Source organism: Pocillopora verrucosa, chromosome 1 (assembly GCF_036669915.1).
Source record: "Pocillopora verrucosa isolate sample1 chromosome 1, ASM3666991v2, whole genome shotgun sequence".
Lineage (NCBI taxonomy): Eukaryota > Metazoa > Cnidaria > Anthozoa > Scleractinia > Pocilloporidae > Pocillopora > Pocillopora verrucosa.
This window is the reverse complement of record NC_089312.1, coordinates 21,559,171-21,583,226: the sequence shown is the minus strand read 5'-3', so window position 1 is coordinate 21,583,226 and position 24,056 is coordinate 21,559,171. Positions and strand designations below refer to the sequence as shown.

The window sequence follows — 24,056 nt, the reverse complement described above, 5'->3', positions numbered from 1 at the left end:
GATTCCCTGAAATATTCTGTCATTGAAAAAGTATCTGATGAAGCCTTCCAGTCACTTTGGATCGAAAAGCGATCAGTTTGATGTCGATACAGCTTTTTCTTACTTCTACAATACACTATTGGCACTCGTTGACAAACATGCTCCTTTAAAGACTGTTTCGAATCGCAAGCTTAAGCAGTTCTCTAAACCATGGATAACTAGTGGCCTTAGAAAATCCATCAAAATAAAAAATTCTCTCCTCCAATCGGGTGATCTTGTAAATTATAAAATATACAGAAATAAAATTTCTAGTCTTACTCGACTGAGTAAAAAGAATTATTATCATGCGTTCTTTGCTGAAAATTTAAACAATATGAAAAACACCTGGAATGGAATAAATAGGCTAATTAACGACAAAAAGAATAGAAAACAAGTCATTTCTTCCCTTAAACGTCCTGATGATAAAAGCTTAACTAATGATCCTCTTGAGATTTCTAACATCTTCAATAACTACTTTTCTTCGGTCGGTAAAAACCTAACTTCACGCGTACCTCGTTCATCTCGCTTTTTTCCCGAATACTTGTCTCCCAATTATAATCCAAGCTCTTCCTTCTTTGATCCAGTTACGCCAGAGGAAATTGAGCGTGAGATACTTTTGATCCCTAAAAATAAAACCTACGGTCTCTACTCTTGTCCGATTCGTATTTTAACTGACGCAAGATGCGTTATCTCGGGCCCTCTCTCCATCATCATAAACATATCTGTGCAAAAGGACATCTTTCCATCCAAACTGAAAAAAGCGAAAGTTGTTCCTGTGTACAAAAATGACGATGAGACTGAGCCTGGTAATTATCGTCCGATATCATTACTGTCTATTTTCAATCGGATATTTGAAAAATTAATGTACCACCGCCTCAAATCCTATCTTGGTAATAACGATATTCTATTTAAGTCACAGTATGGCTTCCGCGAAAACCATTCCACGCAACATGCCATTATTGATATCGTTAATGTCATACAAAACAAAATGGACCAAAAACTTTTCACTTGCGGGATCTTTTTAGACTTAAAAAAGGCCTTTGATACCGTCGACCATTTAATCTTGCTTCAAAAACTTAATCATTATGGCATCAGAGGAATTATCAATGCTTGGTTTGCCTCGTACCTTCTCGGTCGTTCACAAGTAACTGAAGTGGGTTTTAACTTATCTCCCGAATGTATGATCTCATGTGGTGTCCCACAGGGGTCTGTGCTTGGTCCTCTGTTATTCTTAATCTATATTAATGATATTCACAACTCTTCAGCGAAATTGTCATTCTATCTCTTTGCTGATGACACGAGCTTGTTGTATGCTGACTCTAATTTGAAATCTCTTGAAAAAACCGTCAATAGCGAACTGCTCAAAGTCTCTGACTGGCTCAATACAAATAAGTTAACGCTCAATGCTAAAAAGTCAAACTATGTTATCTTTCGTCCATATCAACGTAAGTTGAACTACTCGATTAACATTGAAATGATCGATAACTGTACTCAAATTCCTACCACGCTTCAGTGCGAAGACCATGTTAAATATCTTGGCGTCCTATTGGACAGCAACTTAAGCTGGAAATTTCAAATAAATAATGTTGCATTAAAAATAAGCAGAACTGTTGGTGTTGTTGCCCGTCTTAGGCACTTCGTCCCACGTACAACCCTTTTAAATATTTATCAATCATTGATCTTGCCTCATCTGACATATGGTTTGGCGGCTTGGGGTCAAGCTGCCAAAACCCATTTAAAAAAAATCCTCGTGCTTCAAAAACGAGCCCTTCGTTTGATGTACTTTTCTGAACCTAGAGCCCATGCTGTGCCTTTATTTATTTCCTCGAAAATTCTACCCCTACAAATGTTATATGCTGAAAAAGTATCTTCTATAATGTTTGACGTTTCCTGCATGAATGCTCCGTCTAACATCTGTGATTTCTTCACTAAAGCTAATTCAAAGCACAGGCATGAGACCAGGTTTTCTTCGTCTGGAAATTATTATGTTCAAACTTCAAGACTGAATCTAAATCAAGATTCTTTTTCCAGGTTTGGAGCTAAACTTTGGAACGCAATTCCTAACGAATTTCGGCAACTCTCCAAAGGAGCTTTTAAGAAAAATTTTCATGACTTTTTGCTCTCGATAATGGAAGCAGAGGACGATTATGTTGAAGTGCCCATTCTCCTACAAAAAATGGCAAATTCTGCATCCTCGACTCAATGTATATAATTGATAGTTCTGTTAGTAGTAAATTTGATTGTAATATCATTCTGTAAGACTATATATTTTGTAACTTTAGCTTGTTTTTTTTTTTTTTTCAGTAGTTCTTATTTATCCAGATAGTTTATTTAGTTACTTTACAATTGTTATATTATCTGTTATGACTGCTGTAACCTTTCCTCTCCGCCTGCCTCGTCTAGCTTTTGCTATTTGCGGGTGGAGATGGCAAAATGATTTGCATGAAATAAAGTATAGTGTGTGTGTGTGCTAAAGCAATGCATATTTGTATAGGCCCTGTTTAACGCATACAGGTGCCATACGTATTTTGCGTCCTCCAGTATATACACAAGTTGTGCAACGCTTTCGAGTGGTATACCATGGAATATCCAACCGGTCACATAATAGGACACTCAATTAGATGTATGTTTAGTGCAATAATGTCTTTTTCCAACCGCTTTAAATTAAATTTGATTTGACTGACTGTTCTACTATTAAGTTTAAGTCTTACTTCATGAAAACTCTAAAAAACTGGACTTCGATTACAACCGCGAAGAGCAGTAAGGAAATTGTCTCGGTGATAAGGATTTTATAGTTGAACTACTCTTTCGACTGGAATGCGTGAGAAGGGAGCAAATGCACCTGTCGTTTTCTGCTGCCATCTTCTCTTCCGGAGCAGAATTTAAGTTTAAATTCACAAAATTCTTATTCCAGATGGAAAAACGGGAAATTTTCAGCTCTCTTATAGATAGTTTGCCTGTGACTTCAAGCCGGACATAATATATTACTGGCAACGCAGAACCATAAAAATCGGTGCTATATTAGTGGTGCAAACCTATGCTCCAGAAGATTAGTCTTTTCTTTTACTCCCACCAACAAATTTGGCCGCTGGTTACGTGAGTCAAACCCTTTATACATTTCTTGGCCTGAAATTTTGCCGTTTTCCCGTAAGTTTTTGGTACTTTTGACAAACCATATTCACTTAACAAAAGTTTAAGTTGCGCTTTATTGCATTGACCAACAGTAAACCGTCTATTCGTATTGAAGGCAATTCAATAATTTTACACCGTAAACTGTTTTCACCGTCATCCACACAATCATGCAAGGTTATTACCTCGCAACTTTAACTAAGTCGATCAAAGTGCTTTTAATTTCAAACACCAATCTTTCAATGGATTGTCGCCTCCACACTTTATTTATTAAGCATTTCTGATACCATTTTTAAGGAATGACTCGAAAAATTCGGTTTTTTCGATCAACTTTTGAATTGATTGTTGGAAAATTAAGTAAAGGAATCTATTTGAACCTCCGTAAAAGGGGTTAAAAAACTTCCAGTTATTGTCTCAGGTCAACCTGCCTCAGCTGTAATGTCCTCCGGTGTTCAAAACTTGGTCGAACTTTCTATTGAGATGTTTTCCAAGCTCATCTACCTCCTTTAATCCTTCTAAAGTTTCTTTTATCTTCCTCCGAAGGGCTGGCCCCTTTTCAGACGAGTCGTTCATCAGCATGCATTCTTTATTCCATCCATTAAAGACGTCTTCGATTCTTCTGAAATTCATCCTCACGTTGTCTAACATGTCGTCCCGGACTCGTCGAAACTTGGTTTCAGCGTATTCCAGATCATGAAAAACTGCAGCTTTCTCATTTTCTTGTCTAGAAACTATTCCATGTGAACTGGTGGAAGTCATTCTGTCCCACATAACTGGCATTGTTAACCTACTAACGCCTCCACCGGGCCGCATCTAAAAAATTATGGGTGAAAAAGATGAGATGGGTTGTTAATGGTCCATTCTCGTGATCCAGTTAAACTGATCATTGAATAGACGTGTCAATAAAGTGATTCAGATTGGCTGAGAGTCACGCATGTCCTTTATAGAGCTCAGCTTAGAGTGATGCCTGGTAGTGCCCATTAGTAGTGTTGCCAAGCAGATCGACCTCAACAAAGATCAGGATAGGATCAGGTTTCCATCAAAATACCACCAACAATGCAATATGCCACGATGCCCGTGTATCATATGTGACGCTTAGCCTGTGAATCTTAGGTTATTATCAGCTATGAGAAGTAAGAGCCACTCTTTTACAAGTTAAAACTAACCTTAGCTGACACCGTTACTCCTTTGTGTCCCATACTAACGAATGGAAACAACAGTGATTCCTTATCGTCAAAATTGGTTGAAATGGTTACTTGAGTGATCTGTTTGCCATTTAGAGTAAACAAAATAGGGACTTCTCCATTTCCAGCCATTTCAAACATCACCATGCAACCAATCACATCGCCTCGATCAGCCATAGCATCTGAAATAAAAAATAATATCTTCAAGGCTGAGTATAGTTAAAGAACTAAAACCACTTTGGGCCCGGCGATAATTGACAAGGAACAATAGTTATGTCCAAATAAACTGTTGATTTGTATCAGTACAATGTCATCCACTTAAAGGAAAAAAGAAATATATTTCAAGCATATAATCATCATTATTATCATCATGATCATCATTTTATTTGCCTTTGTGACAATTCAAAAACATTAATGATCAGCATTACAATTGGAAGGCGAGGAGACCTCATGAAGCCTCTGGGCTTGTGGGAAAGGCCACCACTTACAGTAATATATTGAAAAAAACAAGAGCTGCGAATGTGCCGCTTGGCTAATTCAGTGATTTTTTGAGTAAAAACTATTGCATCTTCGTCATAAAACTAAGAAGACTTGTAGAGTCACTGAAACAGGAAGAGAGTTCCAAATTTTAGGACCTCGGTAGAGAATTGTAAATTGCTTGAGATTAGTACGGCACAAATGCATTTGATAATTACTAGCTGTTCTGGTACAGTAGCGATGAATTTGGCCATTTGTTACAAAAAGATTAAGAAGCAATGTGGGGAATAGGTAATTATGATAATCAAACATGAATTTTTGTAATTTCAAAGGTATTAACTCGGAAAATATCTTTATTCCCCATAGTTTGGAGAATAAAGGAGCGGAATAGGCTCGATAGTCTGAAATGGTGATAGCCCGCACAGCTCGCTTTTGCAAATATTACATTCTTTACGATTCGTATGTGATACATATTTGTCTTGTGCACCTTCAATTTCAATGATTGAGTTTGCGGTAAAAGCGTTGAAAATATTTCCGTTGATATGGTACCCGATACATTCGTTAGTCCATCCTCGGCTCCGATTGACATGAGATTCGTAATTCTTTCCCGCCACTCCCATCTCTAGACTTCGACATTCTCCTGCTCCCAAAATGAGAACCTAAAAGTAGGAAAGAAAGGAACCAGAAAATGATCAAAAACATCGTTCCACAACGTATTCGCATACGCTGTAAGGATAAGAATAGAATGAGGATGAGAACAGGTAGTTTGATACGAAAATTATCCGGCGTTGGCAATTACCATCTACTGAATGCTTGTAGCTAGTAGGTTAAATATTGAAGAACGTTTGATGACTTTTATTCGCTACTACTAGTATTTCCGACAGAAGATCATTCTTAAAGCTTGAAAATGGAAATCTTTACGATAACAAGAACAATCGACTGATTTTTCTACCTGTTTAGGCCCAGTAAGTCCCCTCGTGTGTTTCTCTTGGGGTATATTGGAAAAGGGTTGGTATAGTAAGTAAATTCCTTCCTCTACGCATTCATTTATCCATATATTGAGTCATTCATTTGTTTTCCGAAATTTTTCATGGAGGTTGATGTCCCTTTCCGACTTCTCGTTGGCATGCAACTGATTTATTATTTTAATTAATTCAGACCAGTGCCATTTAACACTGTGCCACTTTTTGCGACTTTAGAGGAAATTCTTTGAAAGCGTTAGCATAAAATGATTGGTTCAAATTGCCTTTGCATTGTCTTTTTGAACTCTCTTTCCCCTATCTGACCGAACTTCATAATATGAGTAAGATCAAGAAAGCACGTTCATATTGTTTTGGTATATTTCTTACCTCAAATCCAGGAAACTCTGAAGTGAAAGGAATAAGATATCTGGCACCATGATTCTTTTGTGAGGCTGTTGGGTGATCCTTGCACGTCTTGCAAACTTCCTCTCCCTCGTACATGAGAAGGCTATCCTCTATCCTTATGCCCTCACTCTTCCACGCCTATCATTCAAAGGAAAGAATTAAAAAAACAGAAACAATACTGGTGAAGTTATTTTATTAATAAGAAGGAACTCTTTGTCCAGACTGAATTTAATCCGATTGGTAAATGGTTTTAAACTGTTTTCAATAGCGTCGGTGGCAATCCAGAATTGCTTTAGTTTTTCTTAGCTATAGTTTGCTGAGTGATTGATTTATAAAACTCGCGCCACTTTATCAACTAATCAAAATCACAACTAAAATCGATCGTTACTTGATAACTTGCTTTCCTCCGCGCTCTAGGTAGTTTGCTTCTTTTAGCTCTGAATTCTTATTGTCTTTTTTGAAATTTTCTTCCCCTCTGATTGGCTGTTATTCTAACTTTGGCTTTGGTTTGAAAAGTGCCCTACGTAGGATAAGGATTATTTTGATCAACTACGTTTAAGTGAAAAAGTTTTCTACTACAGTCGTTTATCGTTTGCCATACGATCGCAATACATTAAAAACCAAACAGGAACTATTTCGGAGCTAATGAAGCACCCACTTCGTAAATTAACGGAAAGAACCTCACCTTCGGACCCGTTGGTAAGACACATTTGTCGTACCCATTCGAAATAAAGGTGTTGTAAGCAACTTGATTCGTCATTGGTCGAAGGTTTCTAGTTTCCTGAAAGACTTGATCCATTTTATCTTGATCTGTTTTAAATGAGAAAGGCAAGAATATTCTCTTTCTAAGCAAAAGACAACGAAATATTTCAAAATAATTCCATAGCATCATCATTTCTACATATCTCGATTAATACTGGCTATGTTTGTATTTCAACTTAAAAAGAATTAAACAAGATTAAAAAAAGTAAATCAAAATTATTGTAACAGTTACCTGTGAGTGGAAATATGTACCCATAACTTGCAAAATATTTGGTCTGAAGATTTTTGACAACCAAATCTAACGACTCCCTCTGCAATTTGAGTGCAACAGCAAAAATCAGCTTCTCGTACTTTCATTAATCAGGAGTTGAATAACAACAACTACAGTGATCCTATGTCACTGAGAAGTTTGGTTCGTGTGCCTCGTATGAAAGTATGAAAGCTTTACCTTAAGTTTTAGCATCTTCTCTTCCATTTGTGATATTCGGATTGATCTTGGTCGCTTCACAAGGTTGCGCTTTGAAAAGTTTGAAATAAACAATATAAAATAGGTAAGAATATTTTCTTTAAAACGTCGTGCACTGCGAATGCTTGTTTGATATTATGAGCGTAATAGTTTTCTTGTTGATCTGAAGTCAAGTTGTTTCCTTTAACTAACATTATGATATCCTATACTATCCTCGAGAGTAAATTTAGCGATATTCCGACATTATGTCCTCTTAAAAAAGGATAATAATTCTATTTTTTTCTGTTTTGTTTTGTTTCTTTTTATATCGATTTGTTTATTTGTTTTTTTTCCTCTTCCCAGAAAAAAGAAAAAAGGAAAAGATGATCTGGAAGAGTTTTGTATTCATTGGAAATTATGTGCTATTACTGCTTCATTACAACTAAGATTGACTTCACTTTACAAATCATTTACATTTCCATCCTTTATGTCGATCTCTTGTTGTCTTTCTCGCCTCCACCTGAGGCAGAAGCAGAAACATTGGAAAGAGGAACGCAAACCCAACAGCAGACTTGAGACAAGGTTAAAAGGAACAGGAATGGGATCATATGAGCTGTACGTCTGAATTCTCATGGCTTTACGGAATGACCATTCTTTTAAGGAATTATCCTTTAAAATGAAAGAAGAATGTAAGTCGAAGTGAAGTCTATCTTCCTCTTTATTCAACTCGCTGATCTACCTTGTAAATAGATTATGAGTTCGAGATTTATTTGGCGTGATAGTTAATGAAGGCGAATCTAGAATCATGGAAATCAAGAACAAATAATATCATTGGTTTCGTACAAATCTACCATTCGTTCAAAACTAAAAAGCAAGCAGGCCATCAATTTTATTTTATTTTGCTTACATTCGTACGGTAAGGCGAGTTACTTTACTCGCTGTCTATCACGAATTAGATAGCGAGTAGCGTAGCCAATCAGTTTGCAGCATTTGTAATAGAACGCTATATAGTAAATTTCTCAAACCACCGATATTCAGTTTAGCCTGAGACACTTGTTCCCTCTCAGCCAATTTTTTCAAAGCTTCCATTTATGGCACGACTCCAAAGAGAATTTCAAGAAAGAACCAGAAATCAAGGAACTAAAACCATCTCTCAAGAAATACACCGAAATGTCGAGCAAAGATAGCGAAGCGTCTGGGGATGCAAAGCAATACGCGTGAAACACACGATCAGGTAAATCATTCCAAAATAAAAAGAGATTATTACCTCAACTCGTTGATATGTGTTTGATAGAAGTGCTATCATCATATTCATAAGGAGAACAGCTCCCATGATCATAAAACCTCCATACAAAAAGCGAACCACAGTCACTGATAATTCGTCTGACGAGTCCAGTGGATCAAGCTCTACAATTCCCAACAAGGACCAACATAGATGCTTTGCTACAGTCCACCAACTACAACAATCAGATATTTTAAATGTTAAGATTCACTTTGTAATCTATAGATATAAAACTGTAGTGCACAGTCCACATGTAAGCACCGGTGTGGTTCGATTGAGCATACATACGATTAACACACCCATCGTAAAAGAGTTGCAAATCAAGTTACCCAAACAAAACATACCAGGAAAGAACAGCTGCACTGCAAGCTCTATATGGCAAAAGATACAAAGAGGCTATTATTAGGATTGATTTGCTTCTAATGTACTCCAATAATTAGGAAAACAACTTTATTTTGTACCAGTCAATAACAATGATTTGATAACTTGCATTGGCTTGAGATTCTTCTCTGAGGTTTTTTTTTTGTGCTTTTTTTTCAAGCGATTTTTTCAAAAAATAATGGCAGGTTAATTCGGATTATTGTTTAGAGTCCGAAATTAGTTACCCGGGCTAGATATTGTCTCATACATTAAGGTTATCATGTCATTTTCAGTGAAAACAATTAATCATCTAATAAACCTTTTTCTGCGCTGGGGAAGTTTAAATGATTGACTCCGTTATCTCTCACTTACGCATTTTTGTCTTGGTCTTCCTTAACGAGGTAGGATTTTTCTGCAACGTATACTTTGGTTATAGCGATAGAAAATGCTAAAATCGCAGCGATAAACTGCCAAAATATGATCGCCACGTCTTTAAGAATGAAAAACAACGCGATTTGAATGGCACCCACTCCTCTGGTAATTTCCATCACGAGACCAAAGGCTCGGAAAGTAAGGAACATGGTGTTGAGGCCGTAAAGATAACCAGTTATAACAAGGGCTCTGTTATTAACCACAGAGTCTGATACCGCCCATGTCAGCATTCTCAAGACAAAAATGGTGAGGTATACAATGATTGTGGTTAAATCCAGGACGTTCCAACGATCACTGAAGGACAAAAAATATGCAAAGTCACATAATTAAAGAGATTCTTTACCGTATATCAGGCTCTGTCTCATTCTAAATATCACTCATTTTTTCTCAGTTGTTATCGATTAGGGCCCGTTTTCAATAACTGCTTCATAATCTTAGATGACGTAGCAGGAGATTGTACTACTATTCCTCATAACCGGAATTTAACACCCCTCTTTTTTCTGTAAAGTTATCGTCCTCCTCTCTTGACAACCAGAGATTGGAGGGGGAAGTCTTACAGGGGACGCCAGGGGGGATAAGAGGTTAGAGATACCAGAAACACAAGGTTTCTGGGGCCACGACTTGTAGGTGGGATTAGGATACTCGGACTTAACGTGTCCAGGGAATATTTATGGTGATAATATAAAAGATCAAAGATCTCTTGCACAAATATATAACCGGTCTTTCCGGGATATAACCGGTCTTTCCGGGATATAACCGATCTTTCAAAGATATAACCGGACTTCTTTTGCTATCGCAAATCTCCCTTACATCAGTAACCTGCAACTTACTTTCTGGAGTACGCGTAATTTCATAACCTTTCCGTCAAACAGATGTTTAAATAAATTATTAACTATTTAAGTGGGATTGCTCAAGAGATTATAAACTGTTTATAATCTCTTGGTTTGCTAAACCCTGAAAATCTTAGGACGTAAAAGTAGTTTTATTCAATAATTGTTCTTTACATACTTACTTCAGGTATTTACTAAATCTCATCGCCAACGACGTTGATTTTGATTTCCGATTACTGGTCTCTTTCAGCTCAGTTAAAATTTCAACACTACCACAAGTCATTGGTTCCTTGATACCCGGCTTGTCTGACTCTTCACTTTGCAGTACCTTTGTGTCGCTTATCTGTTTGATTTCAGTTACTATTCGACCCATGTAGAACACACAGACAGCCCACTCTAGTCTACTGATTGAAATGCTCGAAGGCGCAAGACAAGTAGCGAAGTGTAGTCCTAGGTGGACCAGGAAACTGAAAGTGTCACGAACAAAGATGAAATACGGGATGGTGAAGTACTTGAGATAACTTCCTGCCAAAAAATAATAATCGGAGAAAAAGTAAAATTAACCATCGAAGTCTGAAGGCATTAGGCATTTTCTGCCGATAGTTTTACTCACCGTATATGTCTTCCTTGTTGCGAAATATTCCTTGTCAGAAGAAACCAAGAAAAAAAATTTTAATTCGTTAGTGATACGAGAAAAAAATTATATAATATCTGCATTACCTTTTGGTTTTAAGAATAGATCCACAACAAAGTTTTTCTTCAACGTAGCAAAGAAATGTTGTTAAAACTTTCTCAACTTCGACAAACAAAACTTTGCTGAACTTTTTCATGGTGCAGATCATCATTCTATAAGCTAAATTTCTGGAGTTTAGTAATCCTTTAAAAAGGAATGTAAAACATCCTTAGGAAAAATGCTTGCATTGCGCCAACGAAGCTTTGCATTGTATCTTTCCTTATGGCACAATTTCAAGATTTCACCATAGAAAGTGGGATGAAGAACTTAAAGTCTCTTCATATCCAAGATTACCTTTTCTGTTCCTCATCTTCTTCCTCGCTAAATGATATCCCCCAAAAACAATGAAGATTATGGGGAAAAGAAAAACATCAAACACACACCAGACGTTCAGGAACACCCATATCCAGCGTTCAGTACTCAACCAAGAACATTTCCGCATCCAGCCAAGTTCACCATGCCACTTCTTTGTCATTTGGCTGTTGATTACTGGGTGTGCAAAGAACTTGAAAAGAAAGTTGCCACAGAGTTTTAAACTCCTGTGAAACCAAATTAATCATGACCAATCTGCTCTGCCCCAAACAAACAAAACTCAATTTTGTCCATTTGACAGCTGCTAAAAATTTATAGATTACCCCTGTCATATATAGTAATAAGGAGGCAAGGCCAATTGCAATAACATCAATCCAGTTCTTTATACGACAAAAATTTTACATAAGACGGCGGCCTTGGTCAAGAGAATGGCTGGAAGGAAGAAGGCCTGGGAGATTCTGGTTTGTTTACACCCCCTAATTGAGAAAAAAAGGGACAGAGTGATAGTCTCAATAGTAAAACAACCTGATATGGCTCTAACCTACAGTAGAACTGCCGTAAAGGAAAGTTCTGCCAACAGGCTTGTTAATGAGGCTCGCCAGTTTTCAAATAAGGGCCAGAAACAAAAGTAATTTCCACTTACATTCTTTTGTTTAAACTCTATCGCAGCGTCCATGACGTTGTCAATGGAATCTGATAAGAAAACATCACGTAATCGTCCACCTGATTTTAATGGATCAAAGAGGTGGGAAATAAATTCATCCAAAGAAGCGGCTAGCTTGTTGAAATCCTCCTCGTCCGGTCCCTTTTTGTCAGCTAATCGTCGTAGTTTAAAAGTCACCTCAAAATAGATTTACAAAACAACATCGTGAACATAAAATTCATTAGAAATAGCAGTAAATGGCATGCGATACCTTGCCCTAATGTTCTTCACGAGAACGATAGTAAAACATGAAAGGCGCCCCGCTTTTTCTTCTTTATGAAATAACTGACATGTTACGAGAGCCCTGTTGGGTCAAAAAATTATCATTTATTGCACCGGTAATTTCATAGAAAATTGAAACATTTGAAAAGGCTCGTGATTTACAAATTTTTTTCGTGTTCTCCAAACATCTTGCGTGGGTTATCACGCCGGCAAATTGATAGAAAATGCTGTTTATGGCATAATTGCATAAAGTTAATGAATTTGACAGAGGGTATTTTTAATGAACTTTCTGAAAAATCATACGAAACTTTCGTCAAGAAATATTGGCTTGCCTCAGTGTTGAATCAAGAAAATCAGAACGTTATCGATAGAACAGGTCGGTCCTTTTATGGTCTCATTGCAATATTCGGTGCCAATTATTGCAGGATGTTCTCTGATATTGCTGTCTATAGCATTCACACAATGTAAATATAATACATTTTACCTCCATAGCCATCAGCAGAGCGTTCGTGTTACATTTTGTCAAAGCTCTCGGAGTAAGTTTGTCACTGATCTCATCAAAATCTCCATCCTTTATTGTCTTTCTCAAGCTATCTTCAAAGGCTGGCGTTAAAAGTCAAATAAAAAGAACGTCATAAATGTGTGAGAATACTTCGAAAACTCAGACCACAGGTCTATTGTACATATATATTCAAGGTAAATACGATTTTACAATTGACCTGAAAACTTGGAATTATACAGATAAATATTTCGCTCTTTAATTCTCCTGAACCCTTTAAAAGCATGCAATAGATAAAACATTGTTTTGACTACAGGTCACCAAATGGGACGTAAGAGGTACGTTTAGACTATAAAAGTCCCGAACAGAACGAAGTATTAATGTCATGTGCCTCATTAGAACTACTGCTTCGTTCTGGGCCTAAACGTCCTTCATTTTACATACTAACCTTTCCTGTCGTTTACTTCTTCGTTAGATACCGCCTGCAATTCTAACCAAGTAGTGTATTCCTCCATTGCGTATTCCTCACTTGATAGATCAGTGTACTGTACACAAATCCCTACTATTCAGAGTTTGGAGCGCGCAAAAGCACAGTGAAGTGAAGACTGCAAAACGGAACAGTTAAGAAATTAAATCGAAAGGCAACTAAATCCCTCCAAGTTTCCAATACCCTAAAGGGTGTTGCTTAAGCACTACAGTCATAATGTTAATTAACATGCAATATTAAACAATTTTCATAACCCGAGTGACTGATTTTCCAAGTTGACGACCGATGTTTTATACATCTACGTTGACGCTTCCAAGCAGTGTCAGAAGATTCGTTCAACCTTTTCGTTTTGTTCTTCTTTTTCCCCGACCTTAACTTCAATGATGTAAAAAAACAGTGGCTTAGAGAAAAAATCTGATTGAGCAAAACATTGCTTTCGTCGCTTGATTAGTCGTACTTGGCTGATGGAGTTGATTTTAGGGGAAAATCTTTACTTAGTAGTAAATGCCGGACCAACTAGAGATTGGCATCCAATTTTTGGATTGGTCTTTAATGAAACTAGGCACTATTAGCTCACTTTTACCCATGGCGTGGTTAGGTTGTCAAAGAATATTTACATCTCATTCTGTCTGACGACTGTGGTGGTAGCTACTCAATATCGCCCATACGAAAGTTAGAAACGAATGCTTCAGTTTTAAAGTTTTAAGAAAACTGTACTAACATATTAATAATGAAATTTGCTTAGCTAACCTGTAATTTGAAAGTTCTTAGATTTTATAGCCTTCCGAGCGTGTTTTCAGGCGAATTAATATTCTCTTTAAACAGATTTGTCGTAAACCTATGTAAAAATGTACTCAGTCAGTGAAAAGTGTTCAGTCAGTCCCTGGAGATTCAACTTACAATGCAAAGACCCACAGATTCTTTAGGGAAAGAAAAGCTTTTGCTTTATTTGCACATAAATAAAATGCCGTCAACAGAAACGATTCAGCAATTTTCGTGGATTGCACGACAATTTTTTCCCACAATAAAGCTTTTTTTCTCCTAACCATCTAGCAAAAAAATTTCAAATGAAAGACTGCCAGAGGATGACATGGCGAGATGATTTCAAGGCTAAGCAAATGTTTTCAAAAGTGTTAGAAAGATTAAATGATGAATGTGATCATCAATGCGTGTATATCTATATGTTATCAGCTTGTTTGGAGAGGTTAAACCTTTAACTCCCGAGATCTCATGAGTAATTCTCTATATTGTCTGACATTCAATTCTTATGATGTCAATTTGGAGAATTTGGCATTGGATCTTCTAATAATCCCCTAATTGATGTTTTAATTTATTCTCATCACTTCTATGCTTAATATTGTATTGATATTGTGAGGAGAAATTCTCTCTTTGTCACTCGTGGGGGGTAAAGGGTTAACCCTTTTATAGGCTAAGCAGCAGTACAAAAGAGTCTCTTCATTCAAATCACTGCGCAATAATTCAGGCTACGCCAAAACTGGATAACAACGCTATCGAGACGACCAACCTGCCAAGGTAAGCCTTACCTGATAAGTTCATGAATCTAGGGATGGCTGCAATTTCAAACTCGGTAACAGAACTGTGTTAGTGTTTTCAAGAAGGTGATCCTGGCAAGTACAGAAAAAAAATCACGCGCTTTTTCATGCAATAGGTAGCATCTGGTGATCTTTTCGTTAATACCTCTCACACTCTGTCGATGAATCGTTGGTCGGGGATTCTGACATTTTCAGGTTCATGTGACAAACTATTTTGAAATTTCAAGGATTTGAACGTCGATATGTTTCAAGATGTTAACGCGGAATGATCAGTCGAAGCGAGCATGAGTAAATTCTTATTAGGCGTGGTAGTCAATACCTCTCAACTATCACAAGCTCACGTAAGACGTTTTAACTGACAATACAGTCGATAGAGGGAAAATCCGAAGTCGGAAATTTCGAAACCATTTCCCGTACAATTCTACCCTTTTTGCCATAAATGTTCTTTTCTTTTTCGTTCTGAAATCATCTTGGCGCGACTGATTTAACGTTTGTTTTATGCTAATTCATCAAGGGGGTACTTAATTGGACGGCAATCTGAAATCTTTGATCCGTTTTAACAAAAGTATTCATGAAACATCACGAAGGAGACTGCAAAAAAAATTCTGAAAACCGCATCAAAAGGCAATTTGTAGATAGAAACCTGTCACTGCAATGGGTTCAACATTCATAATTCATGCACACACAACTAATAAAAGTAATAAAAGCATACTACATCCCTACAAGAGTTGTGGATAAAGTCTGCTGAGTTTTCAGATTTAGTAGTTTCTTACCCAAAATCCTTTTTTACTTTATTTACGCAACCCTCGCTGCAAATTTTCTTTGGCATGTTAACAATTTCTTTCTGCTAAAATGAGCAGAGGTGGGTTAAACAAGGTTGTCAAGGCTCAGCAGTTACTAATTGCAGAAAGGCACTCTGAGGAAGACACGAAGTCAAGGGCGACGCAAAACCTGAAGTAAAGCACGTCACAGGATTTGAGATCATTTCCATACCGCAATGTGGGATTTCTTTACCGGAATACCGCATGAAATACTGAGCAACACTGCGGCCCCATTTATTTTGCTTGATGCATGGCAGTGGAAATCTATCTAAACATTTCTTTAGCAGTATATTGCAATCTTTTCTTAAATTTGAACTGTTGCAGCATTTTGTACTGAAATACATCGTTCACGAATTGACTTTCACTTATTTACTTGTTGCGAACAAACAACTGAAATTAATTGCATAACAAATGCAAAGGTCGGATAATGCAAAAAGAGGGGCGCGTGAGCAACTAACTCCTCCCTTTTTCTCACTCCTGCATGTTTGTCAGGCCGCTCTCAGACCGTTCACATTAATTCTCCTGCAGATGAATAAGTTTTTGGCTTCCGTTGTTTACAAAAGGGCGGATGTAAGATGTAGAAATGTCCAGAGAATATGCCAAGTTCCGTGTCATTGCCCATCAAAGACTTTACGATTGCCGCTTTTTTTCCCTATTATCAAAAGAACTAGAGATCAATCGACGGGAGACGAGGGACTTTCAGTTGTTCTCTTTTAGAAAATTAATTATAGTCATGCCTGCATGCGACATTCATTTCCATAAAAAAGAAACCAAAAAAAACTTAGTTAGGTCTTTGCGCAATAGTAGAAGGTAATTAGTTTACCGCACGAATAGGTTTTATAAAATTCAAATCACTGCACATTAACTTAGGCAGCGCCAAACCCGAAGAATAGTGCTACAGAGGCAAACCAACTGTCAAAGTAAGCATTGCTTGATAAGTTCACGAATCTATTGATCGCTACAATTCCTAACTCGGTTAAAGAATGAAAGATGCTGTTATCAGGAGAGTGATAAGGTCACAACTATTGATCTTTTCCCTATTAATAGCTCGAACGCTCAATTGTGTATGGAGGTTTAAGCATGATCTGTGTGAGGTAATTACCATGCAGTACAAAAATAGTCTCTTGATTGAAATCACTGCGCAGTAATTCAGGCTACGCCAAAACTGAACATCAACGCTACCGAGACGACCAACCTGCCAAGGTAAGCCTTGCTTGATAAGTTGATGAATTTAGGGATGGCTGAAATTCGATAGAGGAACAAGCCGAAGTCGGAAATTTCGAAACCATTTCCCGTACAATTCTATCCTTATTGCCATAAATGTTCTTTTCTTTTTCGTTCTGAAATCATCTTGGCGCGACTGATTTAACGTTTGTTCTATGCTAATTCATCAAGGGGGTACTTAATTGGGCGGCAAACCGAAATCTTTGATCTGTGTTAACAAAAGTATTCAGGAAACATCACAAAGGAGACTGCAAAAAAAGTTCTGAAAACCGCATCAAAAGACAATGTGCAAATAGAATACTATCACTGCAATGGGTTCAACATCATAATTCATGCACACACAACTAATAAGAGCAATAAAAGCATACTACATCCCTGCAAGAGTTGTGGATAAAGTCTGCTAATTATTCAGATTTATTAGTTTCTTGTCCAGAATCCTTTTTTACTTTATTTAACGCAACCCTCGCTCCATTTTTCTTTGGCATGTTAACAATTTCTTTCTGCTTAAATGAGTAGAGGTGGGTTAAACAAGGTTGTCAAGGCTCAGCGGTTGTTAATTGCAGAAAGGCACTCTGAGAAAGACAAGAAGTCAAGGGCGACGCAAAACCTGAAGTAAAGCACGTCACAGGATTTGAGATCATTTTCATACCGCAATGTGGGATTTCTTTACCGGAATACCGCATGAAATACTAAGCAACGCTGCAACCCCATTTATTTTGCTTGATGCATGGCAGTGGAAATCTATCTAAACATTTCTTTAGCAGTATATTGCAATCTTTGAACTGTTGCAGCATTTTGTACTGCGATACATCGTTCACGAATTGTCTTTCACTTATTTACTTGTTGCGAACAAACAACTGAAATTAATTTTCATAACAAATGCAAAGGTCGGATAATGCAAAAAGAGGGGCGCGTGAGCAACTAACTCCTCCCTTTTTCTCACTCCTGCACGTTTGTCAGGCCGCTCTTAGACCGTTCACATCAATTCCCCTGTCAATGAATAAGTTTTTGGCTTCCGTTGTTTACAAAAGGGCGGATGTAAGATGTAGAAATGTCCAGAGAATATGCCAAGTTCCGTGTCATTGCCCATCAAAGACTTTACGATTGCTGCTTTTTTTCCCTGTTATCAAAAGAACTAGAGATCAATCGACGGGAGACGAGGGACTTTCAGTTGTTCTCTTTTAGAAAATTAATTATAGTCATGCCTGCATGCAACATTCATTTCCATAAAAAAGAAAGCTGCACATTGCTTGATAAGTTCACGAATCTATTGATCGCTACAATTCCTAACTCGGATAAAGAATGAAGGATGCTGTTATCAGGAGAGTGATAAGGTCACAACTATTGATCTTTTCCCTATTAATAGCTCGAACGCTCTATTGTGTATGGAGGTTTAAGCATGATCTGTGTGAGGTAATTACCATACAGTACAAAAATAGTCTCTTGATTGAAATCACTGCGCAGTAATTCAGGCTACGCCAAAACTGAACATCAACGCTATCGAGACGACCAACCTGCCAAGGTAAGCCTTGCTTGATAAGTTTGATGAATTTAGGGATGGCTGAAATTCTAAAACTCGGTAACAGAACTGTGTTAATATTTTCAAGAAGGTGATCCTGTTAAGTACAGAAAAAAAATGACGCGATTTTTGATGCAACAGGAGTTGCATCTGGTAATCTTTATGTTAACACCTCTCACAATCTATCGATGAATTGTTGGTCGGGGTTTCTAAGATTTTGAGGTTCGTGTGGTAAACTATTTTGGAATTTCAAGGATTTGAACGTCGATATATTTTAAGATGTTAATGCGGAATGATCAGTCGAAGCGAGTATGAGTTCAATTCTTGTTAGGCGTGGTAGACAATACCTCTCAACTATCACAAGCTCACGTAAGACGTTTTAACTGACAATTTAGTCGATAGAGGGAAAAGCCGAAGTCGGAAATTTCGAAACCATTTCCCGTACAATTCTACCCTTTTTGCCATAAATGTTCTTTTCTTTTTCGTTCTGAAATCATCTTGGCGCGACTGATTTAACGTTTGTTCTATGCTAATTCATCAAGGGGGTACTTAATTGGGCGGCAAACTGAAATCTTTGATCTGTTTTAACAAAAGTATTCATGAAACATCACAAAGGAGACTGCAAAAAAAGTTCTGAAAACCGCATCAAAAGACAATGTGCAAATAGAATACTGTCACTGCAATGGGTTCAACATTCATAATTCATGCACACACAACTAATAAAAGTAATAAAAGCATACTACATCCCTACAAGAGTTGTGGATAAAGTCTGCTGAGTTTTCAGATTTAGTAGTTTCTTACCCAAAATCCTTTTTTACTTTATTTAACGCAACCCTCGCTGCAAATTTTCTTTGGCATGTTAACAATTTCTTTCTGCTAAAATGAGCAGAGGTGGGTTAAACAAGGTTGTCAAGGCTCAGCAGTTACTAATTGCAGAAAGGCACTCTGAGGAAGACACGAAGTCAAGGGCGACGCAAAACCTGAAGTAAAGCACGTAACAGGATTTGAGATCATTTCCATACCGCAATGTGGGATTTCTTTACCGGAATACCGCATGAAATACTAAGCAACACTGCAACCCCATTTATTTTGCTTGATGCATGGCAGTGGAAATCAATCTAAACATTTCTTTAGCAGTATATTGCAATCTTTTCTTAAATTTGAACTGTTGCAGCATTTTGTACTGAGATACATCTTTCACGAATTGTCTTTCACTTAATAACTTGTTGCGAACAAACAACTGAAATTAATTTTCATAACAAATGCAAAGGTCGGATAATGCAAAAAGAGGGGCGCGTGAGCAACTAACTCCTCCCTTTTTCTCACTCCTGCACGTTTGTCAGACCGCTCTCAGACCGTTCACATTAATTCCCTTGCCAATGAATAAGTTTTTGGCTTCTGTTGTTTACAAAAGGGCGGATGTAAGATGTATAAATGTCCAGAGAATATGCCAAGTTCCGTGTCATTGCCCATCAAAGACTTTACGATTGCTGCTTTTTCCCCTGTTATCAAAAGAACTAGAGATCAATCGACGGGAGACGAGGGACTTTCAGTTGTTCTCTTTTAGAAAATTAATTATAGTCATGCCTGCATGCAACATTCATTTCCATAAAAAAGAAAGCTAAAAAACCTAGTTAGGTCTTTGCGTAATAGTAGAAGGTAATTAGTTTACCGCACGAATAAGCTCTGCAAAATTCAAATCACTGCAAATTAACTTAGGCAGCGCCAAACCCGAAGAATAGTGCTACAGAGACAAACCAACTGTCAAAGTAAGCATTGCTTGATAAGTTCACGAATCTATTGATCGCTACAATTCCTAACTCGGTTAAAGAATGAAAGACGCTGTTATCCGGGAGAGAGATAATGTCGCAACTATTGATCTTTTCCTTAATAATAGCTCGAACGTTCTATTGTGTATGGAGGTTGTAACGAAATCTGTGAGAGGTAATTAGCATACAGTACAAAGGAGTCTCTTGATTCAAATCACTGCGCAATGATTCAGGCTACGCCAAAACTGAACATCAACGCTACCGAGACGACCAACCTGCCAAGGTAAGCCTTACTCGATAAGTTCATGAATTTAGGGATGGCTACAATTCCAAACTCGGTGACAGAATTGTGTTAATGTTTTCAAGAAGGTGATCCTGGCAAGTACAGAAAAAAAAAATGACGCGATTTTTCATGCAACAGGAGTTGCATCTGGTGATCTTTTCGTTAATACCTCTCACACTCTGTCGATGAATTGTTGGTCGGGGTCTCTAAGATTTTGAGGTTCATGTGACAAACTATTTTGGAAATTCAAGGATTTGAACGTCGATATGTTTCAAGGTGTTAATGCGGAATGATCTTTCTGAGTGAGCATGAGTTCAATTCTTATTAGGCGCGGTAGTCAATACCTCTCAACTGTCACAAGCTCACGTAGGACGTTTTAACTGACAATACAGTCGATAGAGGTAAAAGCCGAAGTCGGAAATTTCGAAACCATTTCCCGTACAATTCTAGCCTTATTGCCATAAATGTTCTTTCTTTTTCGTTCTGAAATCATCTTGGCGCGACTGATTTAACGTTTGTTTTATGTTAATTCATCAAGGGGGTACTTAATTGGGCGGCAATCTGAAATCTTTGATCTGTTTTAACAAAAGTATTCATGAAACATCACGAAGGGGTTGGACATTTATGAGTTTTGATACTGTAAGAAAGAGTTCTGAAAACCGCATCAAAAGGCAATGTGCAAATAGAATACTGTCACTGCAGTGGGTTCAACATTCATATTTCGTGCACACACAACTAATAAAAGTAATAAAAGCATACTACATCCCTACAAGAGTTGTGGATAAAGTCTGCTGAGTTTTCAGATTTAGTAGTTTCTTACCCAAAATCCTTTTTTATTTTATTAAACGCAACTCTAGCTGCAAATTTACTTTGGCATGTTAACAATTTCTTTCTGCTAAAATGAGCAGAGGTGGGTCAAACATGGTTGTCAAGGCTCAGTGGTTATTAATTGCAGAAAGGCCCTCTGAAATAGGCAAGTCAAGGGCGACGCAAAACCTGAAGCAAAGGGCAATGAGAGATTACTTCACTGGAATACCGCATGAAAAACTGTGCACTGCAACCCATTTAAAACATTTCTTTAATAGTGTATTGCAATCTTTTCTGAAACGTGAACTGCTGCAGCATTGTGTACATAGATACATCGTTCACGAATTGTCTTCCATTTATTTATTTATTTCTCGCGAACAAACAACCGAAATGAATTTCCATAACAAATGCAAAGGTCAGATAATACAAAAATAAGGGGTGTGTGAGCATAATTTTACGGCTGAATTAAAACTTTTAATAGTTCGAAGTCAGTTGGCTCGTTTTGGGCTTAGTGATGACTGCTTAAACAGATTGAAGGATCGACGAGACAGGTTGTGTCCTCTTTTGTCTCCCTATTCGGTAAAATTTCCGCACAGCCCCATACTACATTATGCATTCAATTCTTGGACAGAGAAAACAATGACAAAAACAATACATTGCCATTGGGAAAACAGATTTGTTTTACAATAGTATGGGGCTGTGAGGAAATTTTACCCCCTATTCAGCCCCTCACACGAATCAGTGTCGATTTTGGTTTACTCGCCCGCCACGGTCGAAAACTCCCTCTTGAGACCACAAGATGAAAGGAATATGGGAAAATACGAAAATAGATGACCTTTTGCCACGTTTCCAAATGAGGCCTGATGCTCAACCATTCGTATGAAAATTAGTTCATTTGCATGTGAATGCAAACTTATAACCACATCAAAGGATGATTTGAAAATCAGGCCAAAGGTAATTGGGAAATGGCATATTAGTCTACAGTTATGTATCATACAAGCAACTGTTTAAAGATCATTCTTTTATTTCTCTTAAAATCCACTCAACTCCAGGTTTAACGAACTCAAGCAAGAACAATGTATCTGAAAACCTGCCTGCTCATTCTGCTCTGTCTTGGTCTCATACAGGCGAGAGGTAACGTTTTCACTTAATTGTTATTTACAGCTTCCCAATTTATTTTCCTTTTATCTATTGGGAGAGGAATGCTCCGATTTTGTATAACAAGTTTGCTACTTTATTCTTTCATGCACGTTTAGTGTACAGGAAGATTCCAAAATTGTTTCGCAAGGGCCCGGCAGAGGAATTACAAGTGAGAGGTAGGCATAGTTCGTGGTCTTCTAGTCTCAGAAAACTGCGGTTCACTTTATTAGCTAAACGCTTCGTGTGTTTCTCCTACCTAAAAGCTGGAAATTTCCTGGATTCCCTAATATATTTTCTGTAATATTTTAGGTGTACCATTAAGAAGGTTTGCATCAGAACTTTCTCGAAAGCACCTCAATTGTGATTATCTTTTGTTCGAAAGCAACGTTTTCCTCATTGTTCAATTTCTGTTCCCCCAACTACAGAGGTTTTGAAGTGTTACTCCTGCCATGGAAGTAACGCAGACACCTGCGACAAAAAGGAAAAAGTGTGCAAACAAGATTATGTCTGCATGAAAGCAGAAATACCAGGCTACGCGTATATACTTCAGTGCGCAAGCCAGGCGTATTATGAACAATCAGTAAAGGATTGTTCGGGTGGTACCTGTGACGTGGAGAAGTGTGATACGTCTTTGTGTAACGATGCATAAAGAGAGACACCACGATAAGTCACCATGATTAAGGTGGAAAAATAGATCTTTGGTTCTCATCTTCTGGGCTCATTTCTGAGGATTTCTCTTCACGCACCATTTACATGTTACATTTAACACGAGCGTTTTGCAAGAAAATATTAGGCACATTTGTAAACAGTAAATCAAATGTTTTTCAAGTCAATAAAGCACCAAGAAATGTTTGAGGTCGAAGAGCTCATTTGAAGCCATTATCTCATGAAGCAAAAAGTTACAAATAAGTCCAACTCAGTCCAGTCTAAGCTTTAATTTTTAGACCGGGGAAAGAATTTTTCTCCTGTGGTCATTGTTTTGTGGCCACATCATCCTCCATTCGAGTTATTGCACCCTTTTTTGTGTACAAAGTTTTCCCTTTAAATTGGAGAAATTACAAATAAACAAACCTCCAGCAAAGAAAGCAATTCAGGGTCATTCAGGTCAAATTTCGTCAAAGACTATATTATAGAGTTCCTGATCCTCTTGATTAACCTGAAGACGGGAGCAGCGCAATGAAGAGTGGAGTCGGGAGACAAAGGGGCACAAAAGTACGGGAGGCGGGAGAACGTGTTACGAGAGACTCTAAGTAAGCAAGAACAATGTATCTGAAAATCTGCTTGCTCATTCTTGCTCTGTCTTGGTCCCATACAAGCGAGAGGAAATTTTTTAGTCAATATGTAAAGTGATTGTGATTGTTAAACCACGATCAAGGTTACTGGGATGTTTTATTTGAATTATTGGAAGAAGATAAATAAAGAACTTTCATAGACGAGAAAATAGCAGAACTGCACAAGAAAGTTTGCATAATCCTCTTCTTCGGTTAATAAAAAGCTTCATGTATTTAGATATATTTAGCACGTTTGCGGAAAAAACGAACGTTTGCCAAGTCAGTATAGCAGTGAAAAAGGCACGGTTTGGCAGCCCCTAATTGAGGGTATATTTAGTTGTTATGCTATCAAATTGCAAGCAGGGTGTGTAAGATTGATTCAATGGCGAAATTTTAAGCCCACACTACACTACTACATTTTTGTTTG

At 37.6% G+C, this 24,056-nt stretch overlaps 1 protein-coding gene and 1 pseudogene across 2 annotated transcripts; one reads left to right on the top strand and one right to left on the bottom strand.

The window, feature by feature from the left end:
- Positions 1-3,576: 3,576 nt before the first annotated feature.
- On the bottom strand, positions 3,577-13,270 carry LOC131769022 (short transient receptor potential channel 5-like; annotated as a pseudogene).
- Positions 13,271-18,262: 4,992 nt separating this feature from the next.
- Positions 18,263-23,210, top strand: LOC131769052 (uncharacterized). Of its 2 annotated transcripts, none has more exons than XM_066171498.1 (4): positions 18,263-18,362; positions 22,271-22,352; positions 22,475-22,534; positions 22,784-23,210. In XM_066171498.1, the coding sequence occupies exons 2-4, from the start codon at positions 22,295-22,297 to the stop codon at positions 23,005-23,007; spliced, it is 342 nt and encodes a 113-aa protein (XP_066027595.1). In that variant the 5' UTR covers positions 18,263-18,362; positions 22,271-22,294; the 3' UTR covers positions 23,008-23,210. The 2 variants fall into 2 exon arrangements, with proteins under 2 accessions (XP_066027595.1, XP_058940772.2); XM_059084789.2 differs by lacking the exon at positions 18,263-18,362 and adding an exon at positions 20,304-20,411.
- The last annotated feature ends 846 nt before the right edge of the window (positions 23,211-24,056 follow it).